Consider the following 19223-nt stretch of genomic DNA (forward strand, 5'->3'; position numbering starts at 1 on the left):
AAACTGCATTCTCCCATAGGTCAACTAGGGTCTGTAAACACTAAATATATACATTTCAATTGATATAATCAGCATCTGCCTTACTACAAACTTACTTTACCTGATTCTGATGAATCTAGAAAAGATGATTTGAAAGATGAGAATTTGTTCAAAGAATGGAGGCTGGAAGGTCACTGGCAACCAAAAAATTTTATGATTTTATGTGTGTTTTTCAGAAACAAAAATGCTCTTTGTAATACACAACAAAACTAAGTATTGCACATTTTTTGCTCTTACTAAATTTTGATATACCACATCAGAATGTATAATCCTTAAAATAATGGAATGTCAAATAGATCTAGTGAGCCTAAAACAAGGATTATAAGGACAATTACCTGAACATCAAGTGTGGATGGTCTTCAAGTTAGTTTTCAGGTACCCAGGAAAATGTTTTGGTCATACATATGCCCCCTTTACTTATGCAGCTAGCTAACCTTTTACTGGTATTTACATCTGAAAATGTGAGACCAGAAAGTGATTCAAACAAATCTCAGTAAATTCTTTAAAAATATCTTATTAGTATTCCTTGAGTTTCCAGGAATGGAAGTCCTACTGTTTCCCAAAGTTGGTGAAGATATAAATACCACCGAAAACTATTCTGATTCACAGAGAAATATGTGATCACCTCACAAGAAAGTGATCTAGGATTTTAAATGCCGATATAATTCCCTGACACCTCCTCATATTCAGAAGTAAACAAGAGCATTTTGAATTATCTGCTAAAGTATCCTGCATGTATATGCCCTAGAAGTCAGGCCTTTCAGGTCTATGCCTGCAGGAATCTCTCTCTCCACAAACCAAACATAAAGTGAGAGGAGATCGTAAGAATTTTTTAATTCAAAAGTTAAATAGTTTTTCCCAGAAGTATTTCTCAAAATATCCTCAGCAAGTAACATTAATCAGTTGTCCAAGTTTATATTCCCTAGCCTCCTAGGAATTAACAGGCTTTAAATTTATTTTCCACTTTTGCATTAGCCAAGCTCTGGGCACTCTGCCTCTAGAGGCCACTATTGTTATTCAGATCCAGAGTAGCTAAAGAAATTTTGCCAGAGAATTTCTTCCTCTGAAAAGCAGGAGGGAAACTTGGTAACCCTAAGGGAACAATGGTTTGTTTGGGAGGAAATCTCTATCTCTAGAGAGGATAAGGTGCAAGGAAATCAGAGAGAGGGATATTCAGAGTCCCAACAAAAATCATTAACCAAAGAAATGTAAGATGCATAACAGCTAGTTAACAAGTCATTGACCTGTCACCCCACTATTCTCCTGGACCAGAAGCCACACCCAATAATAATTAACTGTCCTTGATGCAATGAAGGGTTAGATTGTGAAAAAGAAAAAAAATTAGCAAAATAAATTAAAAATTAAAACAAATTTCCCACTCCTACTGGTAGGTTGGAAAAGGACTCAGATTTGTTGAAAAATATTGGAGCAGATAATTAAGTTAGGAACCAACAAAATATATACAGCTCTATTCTAATTACTACCAGACACTTACCTTTGTGTGGTTGCAGTGCTGCAAGGTATATAGACTCAGAATCACGTGCACTGAAATTCAGGTGTTCAGGAGATGCTCTTGAACAGAAAATCTATATACATACATATTCATGTGACTTCAGAAAAGTCAATGTTTTTTAGCATCCCATCTAGATCAGAGCAATTCACTTAGTAGACTAATCAAAATATTTATACGAATTTTTAAATTATCGTATGTCAGTCACTGTATTAAGTATTTCAAGTGAAAAAAACAGTATTTCAAGTGCATTACCTGATTTAATTCTTTAAAAACATCATTTTTGTGCCAATTATTGTCCCTATTTCCTAAAGCAAAAAAAGAAAGAAAGAAAAAGGGATCTTTCAGAGATTAAATAGCTTGCTCAAGATAACAGTGCTGATTTCCAAAATAATAACAACAGTTATTGTTATTATTAACAAAATAATAATAGCAACAATAATTTTGTTGTAATAAGTTTTCAAGACTTTTGTAGAAGTGAAATGTAAAACAACATTCTATAAAGATTAGAAGGAGATAAATGGAAGGATATTATTGTAAAGCTATTATACTATACATAAAGTGGTATCATAAGAATGCTCATTTGAGGGGCACCTGGGTGGCTCAGTCAGTTAAGCATCTGCCTTTATCTTGGGTTATTATCCTTGAGTCCTGGGATTGAGCCTCACATCATATCAGGCTCCCTGCTCAGTGGAGAGCCTGCTTCCTCCTCTCCCTCTGCTGCTCTCTTGCTCTCTCTCTCTCTCAAATAAATAAAATATATTTTTTTTTAAAACGAATTCTCAATTGATTCACAGGAAGACAAAAAGATTACAAATAGAACTAATAGGTGGTATTACAAGATGATAGACTTACACTAAACCTTATCAATAATCACATTACATGGAAATGATCCAAGCAATAAAATTAAAAGGCCAAACAAAACAAAGCAAAACAAAAACAAAAACAAATAAACAAGTCTCACAAACTATACTCTAGAAACAGAAAATGATATATTTTACATATGAAGATACAAATAATAGATTAGAGGTAAAAGGATGGAAAAAATAAATAACGCTAACACCAATGAAAGATGGAAAGGCTTTTCAATTATCAAAGACAATTTAAGAGTAAAAAATATCACCATAGGTAAAAAAAAATCATGTCATATGATAAAGGGGTCAACTAAACAAGAAGACATAACTCCCTAAATGTTTATGACCCTAGTAACAGGGCTCTAAAATTCATAAAACAGAATTTACAGAATCTTAAGGAAAAGTAGGCAAATGCACAATATAGTTGAATATTTCAGAACACATTTGTCAATAATTAATGGAACAAGTAGACAAAAAAATCAACAAAGATATAGTAAACTTGAGTAAAACTATTGACTGGCTTGATGTCATTATCTCTGAAATACTTCATCTGATTCTAACAGGATACATATTCTTGTCAGGTATGCTCAGAATATTTATAATGATACATAATTTTCTGCGCCATCAAGTAAGTCTCAATAAAAGGACTCTAGTCTTTCAAAGTATATTCTTTGTAGAAGAGTCAAATTAGAAATATTAGAAAGAAATCTAGGAAATCTCCAGATATCTGAAAATTATATAATGTACTTCTAAGTAATCTCATGGGTCAAGAAGAAATAAAAAGGGAAATTAAAATAGCTTTATTTGAGTGAAAACGAAAACAAAACATATCAGAGTTTATGGGATCCTGCTAAATGCAGGACTTGGAGGGAAATTAATTGCACTAAACATCTATACTGGAAAAGAAGAAAGGTTTCAACTTAAAGTCCTCGGTGTCCAGCTTAAAATTAGAAAAAGAAGAGCAAGTTAAGCCAGAGTCAGAAGAAGGAAATAATAAAAATCAAAGTTAAAATCCATGAAAAACAAAACAGAAAAGCAATAGGGAAAGTTGAAAGCAAAAAATCTATTTGAGAAATTCAATAAAGTTGATAAACCTCTGGCCAGATTGATCAAGAGCAAAGGAAAGAAGACACAAATTATCAGTTTCAAGAATGAGAGGATTGACATCACTACAAATTTTGCAAATATTGAAAAGGCTAATCAGAGAATAGTATAAACAAATCTATGTCTAAAAATCAACAACTTAGATGAAAATCTTTAAGATGGGCAAAAGACTTTAAAAAGACATTTCACCAAAAGACTTCACACCATTGTCACCATGTCAATAAGTGCATGAAAATCTGCTCGATGTCCTTAGTTATTTATGAAATGCAAATTAAAGCTGCAGTGAAACACCAGTTCACATCTTGTAGAATGGCTGAAATTAAGAAAAATGGTATGTAAAGAGTGGAAGAAAAATTGGAAAACTCATAAACTTCCCATGGGTATGTAACTTTGAAAAGATGGTTTGGTGGTTTCTTAAAATGTGAAACTTACATCTAGATATGACTAACCAGGGATCCCTGGGTGGTGCAGCGGTTTGGCGCCTGCCTTTGGCCCAGGGCGTGATCCTGGAGACCCGGGATCGAATCCCACGTCAGGCTCCCGGTGCATGGAGCCTGCTTCTCCCTCTGCCTGTGTCTCTGCCTCTCTCTCTATCTCTCTGTGACTGTCATAAATAAATAAAAATTAAAAAAAATTAAAAAAAAGATATGACTAACCATTCCACACCTAAGGATTTACCTAACAGAACTGAAAGCATATGGTTCACACATAAACTTGTGCATGAATGCCTACAACAGCGCTATTTGTAATAGCCAAAAAGTGGAAATAACCTAAATGCTGAAGAACAGAAGTGTAAAATTTGAAGAGTGGAATACCACTTGACAATAAAAAGGGAATGCACAGGACACCTCGGTGCCTCAGCGGTTGAGTGTCAGCCTTCAGCTCAAGGCGTGATCCCAGAATCCAGGATCAAGTGGGCTCCCTGGGAGGAGCCTGCTTCTCCCTCTGCCTGTGTCTCTGCCTCTCTCTCTCTGTGTCTCTCATGAATAAATAAATAAATATTAAAAATAAATAAAAAATAAATAAAATCTTTTAAAAAAGAGAATGTACAGTCGATGTTTGCAACAATATGGATTAGTCTCAAAATAATTAGAACATACAATATATAATGTGTGATTTTACTGTATATAAAATCTGGAGACTACAAACTAATCTAATCTATAAAGACACAAAGCAAATCACTATTTTCCAGGGAAAACTTTTCAGAGAGATGAATACTCTCATTATCTTGATTGTGGTGATGGATTCACTGTCACAACTTAATCAGATTGTACATTTTAAATATGTGCAGTTTATTGTATGTCAATTATACTTCAATAAGGGATTAAAAGTAAACTAGGACTGAGGAAGAATACCCAAAGAATGAACTTGGAAGAAGAGAACCCTCCTCAAAGTTGGGATTCAGATGTCAGTGGAAAAGGTGAGGTTATAGGCATGGTAAAGAATGGCCATAGTGGGAAGTACCCAATACCACCCAGCAGGTGGGAAGTACCCCGGAATGCAGGGCAGCGCAGGCTGGCGGGAGGCTATACATAGGTTGAGGGCAAAGAATCAGCTAAATGCTGGACTGCGCGAGGCTTGGGGTGTGTGTTAGCTTCTTACAGATGAGTCTAGCAAACATACTTTCTTGGATGTAGCCTGGCAGATGCTAAGTGAGTAGTGCTCAGATACAGTTGGGCCTTGTGAACTGGGAGGTTCAAGGCCCAGGGTGCACGTGTCTGCCTCTGGAGGGTCAGGAGGGTCAAGTACTAAGCATTTGCCTGCTGTATCCTTTTCATCTTTTCAGTTTAGTTTCAATATTCATGCCCATTAATCTCTTGTAAATCACCTTACTATATTTAAATTCATTATGATAATCTTTGTTTTCCTACTGGAGAGTTTAGTTCATTGCATTGATTTTGAACTTTTTTCAAAAACTGTGAACTAAAATTTTTGAACTTCTATGACTTTCCATTTTCTTCTTTTTTTTTCTTTCTTTTTTTCTACTTTTCCCAATTTTTCTATTTTCTCCCTCTTTTCTTGCTTTTTAATTGGATTGGGCTCCTTTTCTTCCCTCTCTGCATTTTTGCTATCTGGGTGTTTATGAAGCTCCCTACCCACCTTTTTACCTGTTTATCCCTTTCCTATTACTTTAGCCATAAGATATCATTGTCTGTACATTGATGTTCACAGTGTCTGAATCTGACAGCATTTACCTTCTTGCAGAACCATACATGGTACTTACAACCCTTTCTTTCTGATAGTTTTCTCCCAACTCACATGATTTTGGGGCAGGATCTTTGATCTCTTCTATGCTTTCTTACATATTAGACAAGATTGCCATTTTTTTTAAATTTTTATTTATTTATGATAGTCACAGAGAGAGAGAGAGAGAGAGGCAGAGACATAGGCAGAGGGAGAAGCAGGCTCCATGCACCGGGAGCCTGACGTGGGATTCGATCCCGGGTCTCCAGGATCGTGCCCTGGGCCAAAGGCAAGCGCCAAACCGCTGCGCCACCCAGGGATCCCAAGATTGCCATTTTTAATACAATTTCTAGTTTTCCAAATAAGTCTATAACTTCCTTCATTTTCCATTCCTCTTCGAATCTATCTTCCTTCTCAGACTTCCTCCCTTTTTAATGAAAAAATTCTTCACAACTTCTTTTAGTAAGCCTAGGTTTGTAGTCAACTCTTGATTATTTTTCACTGTTGTTTTATGGTACTGAAAAATCTTCATTTTACTTTTCTTGAAAAAAATGCATAAGTCAAGGGTAACATTTTTCTTTTAGTGCTTTCATTATGCAATTCCATTTTTTTCTGTTTTCTACTCTTACTATGATTTAAATTATTATTGACTGGGAATAGTGTTTTCTATGATTCTTCTTAAGAGTGAGTGTTTTTCTTTCCTGTGAATATTTTGTAAAGATTATTTACATTGTTCTTAAAAATTACCAATGATTATGTTTTTAAATGTTTTTTTCCCCTATTATCCAAACCCTGGAGTCTGATAGATACATGTTGCTTTCTCTTATTTCACTCATAATGTCTCTTAATATGTCTATTTTTCCTATCACCTCTTCTCTCTAATTCTGTGTTCTGGTACGTTGTTAATATCTAAAATTCCATTCACTGAGTCTTTCTTAAGACATAGCTACTCTGTTTTATCCATCAAGTTTCTAATTAAAATATTCTTTTTTTTATTTCTTATAACACCCTGGACAGTTTTGAGATTCCTGTTCCTGTATCATGCTTTTATTCATTCCTTTAAAGATTTTATTTATATGTTTTAGAGAGAGAGATAGTGAGAGAAAGTACAAGACAGGCAGGGGATGTGGGGGGAATTATATGGGCCTTGATCCCAGGACTCCAGGATCATGACTTGAGCTGAAGACAGATACGTAACTGACTGAGCCACCTAGACACCCCTATATCATGATTTTAATATTATTTTTTATTTTTATGTAATAACATATTATATTTGTATCTGAGAACTGCAATAAAAGCTATCATTGTATGACATGTTCTGCTACAGCTATTTTCAACATAACTTCCTCCTTTATCAATAATTTTTTGCTTTGTGATCTTATGCTTTGCACAAAAAATAAATATTTTCTGTCTCATATTTTGTTTTCTTCTCAAGCCTGTTTATTCCAATTATGACAGAGATAGAAGCCCCTGTAAGATGTATTTTCTATCCTATGTATTTCTGCACATGTATGTAGATGTATGGCAATCCAATGTTAACATGTATGTAGAGTATACCTTCTTCACCTAGAACCACTGCCCTATTTGAAACCTATCAAAATATATTTATACAAATAATTTTCCTAGTTTTGCTTATGACATTATGACAATTTCATATACTTCATATGCTCTAGTAAATATCCTACGTATTACAATTTCTCAATTGTGATCACTTGTGCTAATCATACAAACATAACTTAATGCTCTATTCTCAGAATTTTTTCTGAGTTATGTTATATGGACTATCTTTCCAAGAGCTCTCTTCTTTCTAAGAACTGTATATCTATAACAGACAGGTTTATTTGTATTAATTAACATATTAAATACCACATTGCATGGATCCTAGATGTGCTAGAAGTTTCACATTTCTAAACCATTTATTGCACTCACCCTAGTGTTTTTCTATTGATAATAATTTTTATTTAATATAATTTTTTATTTTATGTCAGTAATGGATTAGGAAAGAATATTAACAAGCATACAACCACTATCTTAAAATTTATCTTAATTACAATATAAAGTATGTTAAAGAAACAATAGAAGATTTAAATTCAAGAATGTCGAAAGCAGTGCTACTCATAATGGCCTAAATGGGAAACTACTCAAATGTCTAGCAACAGGAGAAGAGATAAATCAGTTGTTACATACTCGTACAACAAACAAAATACTATAGATCAATGAAAATACTCAGAAAATTCACAAAACATGAATGAATCTCACAAGCATAATGGGCAGACACTAAGAGTATGATCTGTATCATACAAACCACAAACTATATTGCAATCACCTTTAGAAGGTTAGTGATTAAAGAAAAATGGGGAGGAGTTAGGTGCACTGATAATCTCTAACTCTTAATCTGGTTGCTAATTACAGGATATTGCTCCATGTGTGGTAATGAATGAACTGTACATAAACAATATGTGCGATTTTCTGTATTTATAGGTGAGTATCAAGTTGAAAATTAAAGGAATTATTTTATTCACTCTTTTTGCATTTTAAGGTCTGAAAAAAATGCCCAGCCTGTTTTAACTTTTTTTTTTTCAACACAAGAGCCAATAGGTAATATAATCTTTTATTTTTAAGATATCATCTGGTTATCTCATAGCATGTAAGCACAATTCTTAATGGCTACATCCTGAGGAGGAGCATGTGAATAAGAATTATACTCAATTTATTAATGAGGTGTAAGGTTGAAGCCTAAAACAGAGGGGATGTGCTTTCTGCTTGCCCACTTATCTCTTCCAGCAGTGAGGTCAGATGATAAGAGCGGATCTTATTCACAGTCGTGGGCTTCAGAACCACAGCATGAGAATCAGAAAAGCTTCTGCAAAATTACTTTCCTTCTAGGAGTGCATGATGACACCACACTTTCCTCAAGGCATTCTTCATCTCCGTGTTTCTCAGCGTGTAGATCAGAGGATTGAACATGGGGGCAATGATGGTGTAGAAAAGAGCCAACACTTTGTCTTCTGGGAAAGTTGTGGCTGGGCGAAGGTAAATGAATAGTGCAGGTGCAAAAAATAGAACCACGACTGTGAGGTGAGACGTGCAGGTGGCAAGAGCTTTGCTGCGACTCTGTGCAGAATATGCCCTGATGCTACACAGTATAAAACAATAAGACAGCGTCAGCACAGCAAAGGTCACCAAAGCAATTAGGCCTGAATTAGCAACGACTAAGAGACCTATGGCGTGTGTATTAGAACAGGCCAGCTTCAGTAAAGGATACACATCACAGAAGTAGTGATCTATCTCATTGGGGCCACAGAACGGCAGGAAGATGGTGAGAAGGAACTGACTGGTGGAATGTATAAACGCCCCCGTACAGCAGGCTGCGATGATTGCATTACATCTCTGTCTGCTCATGATGATGGTGTAGTGCAGGGGTTTGCAGATGGCCACATAGCGGTCATAGGCCATCCCTGTGAGAATGAAGATCTCGATGCCTCCAAATAAATGTGTGGTAAAGAGTTGTGTCATGCAGTTACTGTAGGAAATGGTCTTCCTTTCTGCCAATAAGTCAGTCATTAGCTTGGGTGTCACAGTGGATGTGTAACAAAGGTCGGAGACGGAGAGGTAATTAAGGAAGAAATACATGGGTTGCTCAATTAGCTGACTGCACATGATAGAAATCATTATAAGCAAGTTTCCTATCCAAATAGCAAGGTAGCAGAATAAAAATAATACAAAACAAAGGATTTCAATGTTCTTGTTTTTGGAAAGTCCCAAGAGAATAAATACAGTGACGTTATTGCTTTGATCCATGGTCCAGCATAGATAGAATACATGAATCACCTGAAATACAGAATCCATGAGGTCTATTTAAAAGTTTCTGGAATAGAGTGATGATCAGATCCTATTCGATGAATTTACTGGGTTGAATATGCTTCATTCACATGTCTCAGAGGATAAAAATCAAATATTCAGTTAAAGTGACCCTCAAAAAGACTCTGGGGGGCCATAAGCTAGTAGATTTTCATTAAAATGCCAGAAAATTGTGATCAATGTCTGCTTTAGTCAACCTAAAGGCCTTTGATCATCCACAAATGAGTCTTGGATGCTGCTGAAAACATGGCGCTGATTGCATAATAATATATTTAATCCAATAGTTTTATAATTTTAGGCTCAACCCTGTCTTGTATTTTCATGATGTTTGCACTTCCATATTTTTTTCAGCACTAACCTTATGCATGACTTCTCAATTTCTATTTAAATTTCCTCTTCAGCTCTCTCTATTACTAAGTTAACATGGTCACCCATACAATGAATAATCCCACTGTAATAGAAATGGAATTTTAAAGCAAAAATACTCATTTCCACAGTGGAGTTTTAAGAACTTGAATTAGTTTAAGGACAAGTTATTGAAAAATAACTTTTGATGATTCCCCAAATTAGATTATACTGATATTAGCCAAGAAGTTAAAGAGGCTATTTTAATTTGAATAAAGTTATAAAAGTGGATATACTACTGGCTTGAATTATTGATTAAACATACCTGAAATATGTTCCTTATCCCTGCACAAGTATAAAGGCTTTCTGTATAATTTTAAGTCTCTAAGTAAAGTAAGTCTTGGAATGTTCCCAGTCAAAACCATTTCATCAATCTGTCTGCACTTATTAGCAGTATGCTAAAAATATTACTTGAATTTCTATTTATCTTGGCTTAGAAGGCTCCAGGTATATTTAATGTCCTGTCTGGCAGTCCTGAGTTCAAATCCTTGCAGACATAGGGCTACTATGATTAATTGCCACATATTTTAATGTCTTTAAAAAAATCATGTGTATAATCTGATCATTCATTATAATTTGGGGGGAATCCCTGGTTACATGTCTTAAGTCAGCTGCTAACTTCATATATAACTTTTTGCATGTCAGTTAATTTCTTTAAGTTTTTTCTTCATTTGAAACCTAGAAAAATATATCCTGTTCTATATAATTCAGACTATCTGAGACTCAACCTTGATCATAGATCAACTTTGATCATGATTATAGATCATAGATCTCTATACACCCTCTAAAAAGGGAAATATTGAAGCAAAAATATAAATTTAACATAAACCCTGGCTGTCCGAAATCTGAAATTTATATACCTTTCTGAATCTTCCAGACAAAACCAGGATCCTCCCTGAATGGATCATTGTCCCATGTTAGCTTCTTAAATTGAAATGGAAAATGTGTAAAAGGAAACACAGGACTATAAGACAGACTCAAGTCTCCATGAAAAACTACAAATCAAATCAGTTCAGGATTTTGGAATAAGCAAGCCAGTTCTAGAAAGAAACAAACGTGCAGCTCATGTGCTTCTAGGAAGCAATATATTTCTCACTTCTCAAGTATGAGTAGTGATATTACAACCTCAGCTATTGGCCAAGTGAAAAAAATGGGTAGGAGAAGACAATTTGGGTGCAAGCCCTAATACTGCCACACCTTACATTAGGAACCTGGTATACTCTTGGCATATAAATTTCCTATCTGTAGAATAAAGGCACTAGCTTCAACTATCCGGATAACATCATGATGTCTTTCACGTAATTAAAATTACTTTATTCTTGGTCAATGTTTTGCTGACCATCTCTCTAAAGTTGTAATTATTGATCCTTTTTTATGTACAGACATCTAATAAAGTAGGTAGAATTAATACACAACCTTGATCTTATTTTTCTACAATATGTCATCCTACCCTCAGTAGATAACTAACACACATTTGAATTTAGTCTGCTCTTAAACCAAAAAGTCTTAGACTGTAGAATTCACAGTAAAATCTACTTTAAAATTAGCTGCTGATTAATATATTTTCCTAACATAGCAGTTATTATTTTTTTCAAAAGGTATTATTAGAGATTTATGCAAAATAATGGTAAAAATTACTCACATATTTTCCTTTGCGCTTATTTTGAATGATTTCTTCTTTTATAATCTTTTATCCCTTCATTGAAATCACAGGCATTCTTTAACTATTTGAATGATTTTCTTTAACTTTCTGACTTGAAAATTGTTCTCAGCTCAGCGAATGCTACTGATGAGTTTCACTTTCTAACTTCCCCCAAGGTATACTTTAAAAATTACAAAATTCATACATTTTTTGTAACTACTGTCACTTGTCACACTTTCAGTTCAAATAAACGATAGGAGGTTACCCCATAGCGGAAAAAAAAAAAGTCTTAAGGCAAGAAGAGGACTTTGTTTTCCAAAATTAATCAAATCATTATTTTATACTCTATTTGTGCCACCACATTATTCCTGAGGTTTTCAAAGCTCAAATGCTAAGTAAAATTTTAGGTAAAGTTTATATCCTAAAAGTATATTTGTTTTCTCCCAAGGTGTTGCTTATTTAGTTCGAGTTAATTATTTTCTGTTCCCAAATAATCAATTGACCAGTTAGTATCCTCTCAGATCCAAATACCCACAACAGCTCTACAGCTGGATTTCAAATGCCCTACACAAAAGGTAATTCTTCAGTGTGTTGTTAGAATCTCACTCATTAAAAAGTCCTTGGTGACTGAGATCTCTGTTTATGCAATTTGAGTTTCTTTTTCCCTTTGCTATAATCTGCGGATCAAACTATAGTCCTGGTCCTTATGTTAAGAAATGATATCCCAGGGCACCTGGGTGTCTCAGCAGTTGACCTTCTGCCTTAGGCTCAGGGCTTGATCCTGGGGTCTTGGGATCAAGTCCCACATCAGGTGCCTTGCAGGGAGCCTGCTTCTCCCTCTATGTCTCTGCTTCTCTCTCTGTGTCTCTCGTGAATAAATAAATAAAATCTTAAAAAAAAAGAAACAATATATATCCATTCCCACATAGTGTTTTTATCATTCTCTGGGGGGAAAGATGTACATGTTCTTTAATGTATTTCACTTAAGGTAAATCTTCTAATTTCCATTTACAATAAAATTTTAATGGTGTATCTCCATTAAGGTAAATCTCCACTTGAGGTAAATTAATTGTTATTAAGGTAAATTTTAAGGAAAATTACAGACATATAGAACTTTCTTTTGTATATTTTTAGGTTTACAAAGTGCTCATTAAAATACTTTGTCAAGAGGAGATTTGAAGGTTTTGTGATTTTGCTCTAGTCTTAGGTCGTTTTCAATAACTTTTCCTCTTTTTACATTTCTATTCAAAACTAATACCTGATTCTGCTTTGCCCTCTGAGTTCCACTAATCGCAAATATTTAGTAAACTGTGTTCTATGTCAGACCTGAACCACTGATGGAGTTTAGCTCATTTCTCTTTACAACAACTCTATACAATAGATAATATCACCAATCTTATTTCACAAGTTAAAGAACTGTGGCATTGTAAAGTGACAGTGATTCTTACGAAATGGAGGTGACACTTCTGGAGCGAAAGAGCATGAGTCTGTGGAAGGATAGAGATGCAATTTTTTTTTGTCCCGAGTGAGAGTTAATGGGTTTATAATCATTCATTATTCTGTATATTAATGGTTATTTGGGTGTCTTATTTAATGGTTAAAAATTATAAAAATAGCCAAGCATCATAGCCTTTGAAAATGTGCACAACTTGTTAGTTTGCTTTGCTCCAAAATGAATCATAGATATAAAAGTATTTAAAGAACCTCAGAAGATACGCTTCAATACTTTTACTAAGGAGGAGGAGAATCCATTGAGTAGATGAGCTTTTTGGATAAACAAGTATAGCTAGAAGGAATGGGACAGTAAAGAAAAAGAGAAGAGAAGAGGAACATAGGGGATCCCATGGAGAAAAGTCTGAGATCTGAAGGAGATGCAAAAACACCTACTAAATCAAGATTGAGGGAGACATGTAACAGCAAGAGAAAAAAATTGGGGGGAAAAAGTTTATTTGGATTGTAGGGAATAGACTGATCATAAGATCTCCCAGAATCCCTGGGTAATTTGTATTTTAGAAGCAACATTTTAAGCTATTTTGTGTAAGCTGTGTCATAGTCTAAGTTCATTTTCTGTATATGGACATCCAGTTGCTCTAGCACTGTTTGTTAAAAACACCATCTTTTCTCCATCAAATTACCTTTTCCTTTTTGTTCCATTGATCTTTATGTGTATGCTTTTTACCAATACCACACTGACCAGTAATAGCACACAATCTTGATTACTCTACAGTAAGTCTAATTTTATAATATGAGTCCTACAACATTGTAGCATTTTTTAAAAATTATTTTGGCTATTCTAGTTGCTTTGCCTATTCAAATGAGTTTGAGAATCATCTTGCTGATATCTAAAAAAACAAAAAACAAAAAACAAAAAAAATTTGCTGAATTGGAGAAATTGACACCTTAACATCATTGAGTCTTTTAATTAATAGTGTAAACTATTTGCTTAGTCTTTGATTTATTTCATTGTTGTTTTGTAATTTTCTGCATATAGGTCTTGCTTATACTTCACTAAATTTATATACAAATAGATTTTATTATGATTTTTTAAAATTTTAGATTTTAGTTTTTGATTGCTGGCTCTATTATACATGTGGACAGTGTATCCTATGAACTTGCTAAACTCACTTATTAGTTTCAAGAGGTATTTGTAGATTATTTGGGATTTTAACATAGGTAGTTGTGTTGCATAGAAATAAGGGCAGTTTCACTTGTTCTTCTACTTTCTATGACTTTTTTGGGAGTCTATTACATTAGCTAGGGCTTTCAAAACAATTTTGGATAATTAGTAGTAGAAAAAGACATCTTTGCCTTGTTCTAGATTATACAGGAAAATAACTTAGTCTCCTACCACTAAGTTTCATATTAGCTATTGGTTATTCATAGATATTTTTATTAGGCTAATGAAGTTCATAGGATGCTGAGGTTTTTGATCATAAAAAGATGTTGAATTCTGTTGAAAACTTTTTCTGCATCTATTGATATGATCTTATGGTTCTCTTTCTTCAGTCTATTAATATAGTGAATTATGTTAATTGTTTTTCCATTGTTGAACAAGACTTACGTGGTTTGGATGAACTCCACTTGGTTGTGATTTATTGCTGTAATTGATCTAATAATGTTTTGTTAAAAATTATTATGTCTGTGTTCATGAGAAATAATGGTTTTTCATTTTTACTTCTTATGGTATTTTTTTTATAAATAGAGCTCTATTATTATCAAAAATAGTATTTATATTTGTATTTAATGTCTATGTAATGTAATGTAAATGTATATAAATACATTCGTATTTCTTAATGAAAAAATTTAATACCAAGTGCTGCTTTCATATTAATCTACTACCTCATGGCAACATGGCACAGTGAAAAGAGCAGAGATGAGCCAGATAGGCAAATACATCTGGGTTCACACTTGATCTTAGCCAAAAGGACGAGAATTTAAGACATTAGGTAGGTCTGGATTCAAAGCCCTGCTCTGCAGCAAACTGTAAGTGATATTGAGGAAGTCACTTCTTCGGGCCTCAGCTTTCAACTCTGTAAAATGGAGATTACATCTACTTTTAAAGTTACCATTAGGATGCAAAAGGAAATAAGAATCTCATGCATTACACAGCATATACCACTAGAGCAAGCTTCCAACCACTATTAAGCTATCTATAGTAAACACTAACCAATATTATTGTCTTTATTTACAAGAGAAATGACACTTCACTAAGCATTCTATTACAGCAAACTTAATTATCTCTTTTATTATTCAACAGTTAGAGGTAGTATAGCATCTCACACAAGCGTTCTGGCAAATCGGGATTCTGGGTGGCTCAGTGGTTGAGCATCTGCCTTCAGTCAGGGAGTGATCCTAGAGTCCTGGGATCAAGTCCTGCACTGGACTCCCTGCGAGGAGCCTGATTCTCCCTTTGTCTATGTCTCTGCCTTTCTGTGTCTCTTGTGAATAAATAACTAAAATATTAAAAAAAAAGAGAGAGAGAGAGAGTTCTGGCAAACCAGTGATGAGACTTGAGTTTGAATCTTAGCTCTACTGCATGCAGGTGAGTAGATCTGTACTGAATTTCCAACCTCCCAAATTCAGTCTCCTACCTTTAGAGATAAGAAATTCATGTATATTCCTTAACAAGGTATTTCAAATATATAAGCAATTATTGTTGTCACTTGTCTTTTTTTTATTGAATTCTTTTAGGTGTAAATCTGCTGAATCTCCATCAGGTAATACAAAAGCAACAATTATGATAGAAACACCTGCAGACACTTGCTTTCTGCCTCTTGCCCCTAAACTTTCCAGCCAAGCAAATGAGGCCTGCCTGTGATTTGGATTATAATTATAACTGTGGCAAGAATAAGCATTCATTTAGGTTATATGTGCTCTCTAAGTCATGCTGAGAATCTAAAGACATCAAGCTTCAAAACAGTGCACAGCCATGTCTGAGCAAGTGGTTTTCCATACTGGGTAGGTCTGCAGTTTGCCCTGTAAGTGAAGCTGGAAGAACCTGGTCCTTCCCCACTGAGAATCCCAATGTAACAGAAATGCTGAAATAAGAACAATTTAGAAACATCTCTTTGCATCAAATCAGCATTTGGCCTGGATTAGCATCCAACTCAAACACATTTTGATAAGTGATATAAATTAATTCACAGGAAAGCTGGGCCAGATGGAAAGAATATGGAGGAATTAATATTCTTGCAAGGAAGGGGCCCTACTTTGTTACTTTGTTACTTTGTTACTCCTCTTTAAAGAGTACCTTGTGGGTGGCTCAATATCATCCACACTTTCAGGCATGAAAATGGGAACAAGAATGATGGGGACATAGAAAAGTCACAATCAGTTTGCACAAACAGGAAGCCACAATGTGGAGGCAGCTATTTCTGGAGAGAAAAGTTGGCATCAGGAACCTGCAGTTCTCCTCATGACTTCACTAGATAAATAAGATGCATATTTAATTCCATTAGCCCTGAGACATCCCCCCTACCCTGACACTGTGTAGGATATTTCCAGATTCTGAAATGAAATGTGCAAACGTGGATGAAGAGTTAATAAAAAAATTAGAATGAGTTTCTCGTCAAAAGTCAAGAAGGGTAAGGTCTGAGACAGAGATCTCTCCTCTGTCTTTGGCCAGTTTTACTTCCTCTTCTTTCTCACCAACTTTCTCATTATCATCTGTACCTGAGTTCCAACTCTAGAGAGAGGCCAAGTCCAGAAATGGGTTCTAGAAGTCAGACACAGAGCACACCTGTTACCTACTCATCTCCCAGCTGCTTCATTCTCTTCCAAACCCATACCATTGGGCACATGCTTTTTCTCCAACATTGTTCCTTAAACCCCAACCAAACTGATTTCTCACTGTTTTCTCATATAAGCCTTGTATTTCTTTCCCTTTGATGCTTCTTAAAAAAGGTATTTATTTATTCATGAGAGACCCAGAGAGAGAGGCAGAGACATAGGCAGAGGGAGAAGCAGGTTCCCTGTGAGGAGCCCGAGGCAGGACTCGATCCCAGGACCCCGGGGATCATGACCTGAGCCAAAGGCAGACGCTCAACCACTGAGCCACCCCAGGTGTCTCAACATCTATTCCTTTTAAAGCTGACCTCAAACACTACCTCCTGCAATGAGGATTTCTCATACCTCTTTGCCAAAAATAACAGTTTCTCATAATTATCAGTGATATTTCTGTACCACATTGGGGGACTTCCATTTGATTTTGTGCATCTGTTTCTCCACTGTTAGACTGTCCATTTTTCAAGAAACTGGATGTCATGATACCCATGTCTGTGTTTGGCATTAGGCACATAATTCACATTTGCTCAAGGAATGTCATATAAATAAATACCTTCAGGAGAACATCTAATCTGTTTGGAGTGTCTGAGACATCTGTTTCCTCTCATTGATTAATTTTGTCTTTCCTTAATTTATCTTTTTACTCAAATGTAAAAATCAATATCAGAGTAAGCCCCCTACAGTAGCATATTATTTTTCTAAATACATCTAATGACGAGCATTTAATCAAGGCTCTGGCTGGCACCACGGTAAGGTAAGAAATTAAGAGAGAAATCTACACAGAAAAACTTCCTGTGCCCTCCTCAATTAATTTTCCCAAGATTATCCACATGTTCATTTAGACAAGCTTGCACATAAGGAGAAATAAATTCTTTAACTTCGTCCTTTTTCCCCTATCACATGGAGCACCACTGAAGGTGGTATTTCATATAATTCATTGAAGGTATTTTAACTTGTTCATAGGGCTCCATGGGAGTTTAATGGAAATCAATGACCCCCAAAACTTCCATTTGTTTTTATTTGTTTCTGACTTTAGTAAGATGTTTTTCACAGCCTGAGATTAACTCATTTATACTCAGGCTTATAGGGATATGCAAACATCTACTAAGCTATTTCTTCAGCAGAAATGATTAAAAAAATTGTTCAAATGTTCATTATTATTATTCAACAAATAATTAAATCATAGCATCTTCCCTAAGCCAGCGAGGAGGCATGGCAAAAGAAGAAGGTATCAACAGTTAGGTGAAGAAAGAGGAATACATAACCATGGGGTTAAAGGAGGTTAGATTAAAATTGGCTCTGGAGGACATGCATCCTTGAAAGGGAAATGAATCCCAGAGAGGAGTAAAAGGTGGGTGACAAATAATGAATGACTGAAATGGAATAGGTAAATTCGAAAAAAATATGGAGGAGTTACAAGATAAACCAAGTTGGGAATAGGCAGGAAATACAGAGAAAATAAAAATCCATGGAGGTTTAAACTTTTTAATCAGAAAAAATAGTTGTAGCCAAGACATTTTGAAGTGGCAAGATCAGTACCCAGAAATGTAAAGCTGGGTGAGCTCAGAGTGGGGCCAGTTTAGTTCTACTGCCACTTACTGAGACCCTACTAGGGCCAACGTACCATGGTAAGAGCTACTGAGACCACCAAGACAATAAAGAAAGGTCTTGCTCTCCAGACGCCTAACAGAATGACAAAAAAAAAAAAAGAAAGAAAGAAAAAGAAAGAAAGAAAGAAAGAAAGAAAGAAGAAAGAAAGGAAGAAAGAAAGAAAGAAAGAAGAGAAAGAAAGAAAGAAAGAAGAGAAAGAAAGAAAGAAAGAAAGAAGAGAAGAAAGAAAGAAGAAGAAAGAAAGAAAGAAAGAAAGAAAGAAAGAAGAAAGAAAGAAAGAAAGAAGAAAAAGCCATTGATGCAGGAATGAGTTAGAGGCAGACAGGGAAAGATAACGGAAAGACCCCAGAGTCAGGTTCTTACCCATCCAAAGAAAACAGAGATAGGACAGTAAAAACAACAACAAAAAAATAAACCTGGCTCCCCAGCTCCAAAATGTTAGGGAGTGGGATCCCTGGGTGGCTCAGTGATTGAGCATCTGTCTTCAGCTCAGATTCTGATCCCAGGGTCCCGGGATCAAGTCCCTCATTGGGCTCCTCACAAGGGACAGAAACAGAAATAGGGTTTCTATTGCTGGATTTGATTTCCTTGTGGTTTGTTACATTTTTATGGCCATGTTCCTGAGAATAATGGTCTTTAGTGTTCATTTCTTGCAGTATTTTCACCTAGACTTGGTATTGGGATAATAGGACCTCATAAAGTGAGTTGGGAAATGTTCCTTTTTCACTTG

At 35.2% G+C, this 19223-nt stretch overlaps 1 protein-coding gene across 1 annotated transcript; it reads right to left on the reverse strand.

Moving 5' to 3' along the window:
* Positions 1 to 8562: 8562 nt before the first annotated feature.
* On the reverse strand, positions 8563 to 9492 carry LOC121471630 (olfactory receptor 4P4). Its single transcript, XM_041722418.1, has one exon. It carries the CDS (start codon positions 9490 to 9492, stop codon positions 8563 to 8565), a length of 930 nt encoding a protein of 309 aa, XP_041578352.1.
* Between the last annotated feature and the right edge of the window lie 9731 nt (positions 9493 to 19223).

This window comes from Vulpes lagopus, chromosome 11 (assembly GCF_018345385.1).
Source record: "Vulpes lagopus strain Blue_001 chromosome 11, ASM1834538v1, whole genome shotgun sequence".
Taxonomy (NCBI): domain Eukaryota; kingdom Metazoa; phylum Chordata; class Mammalia; order Carnivora; family Canidae; genus Vulpes; species Vulpes lagopus.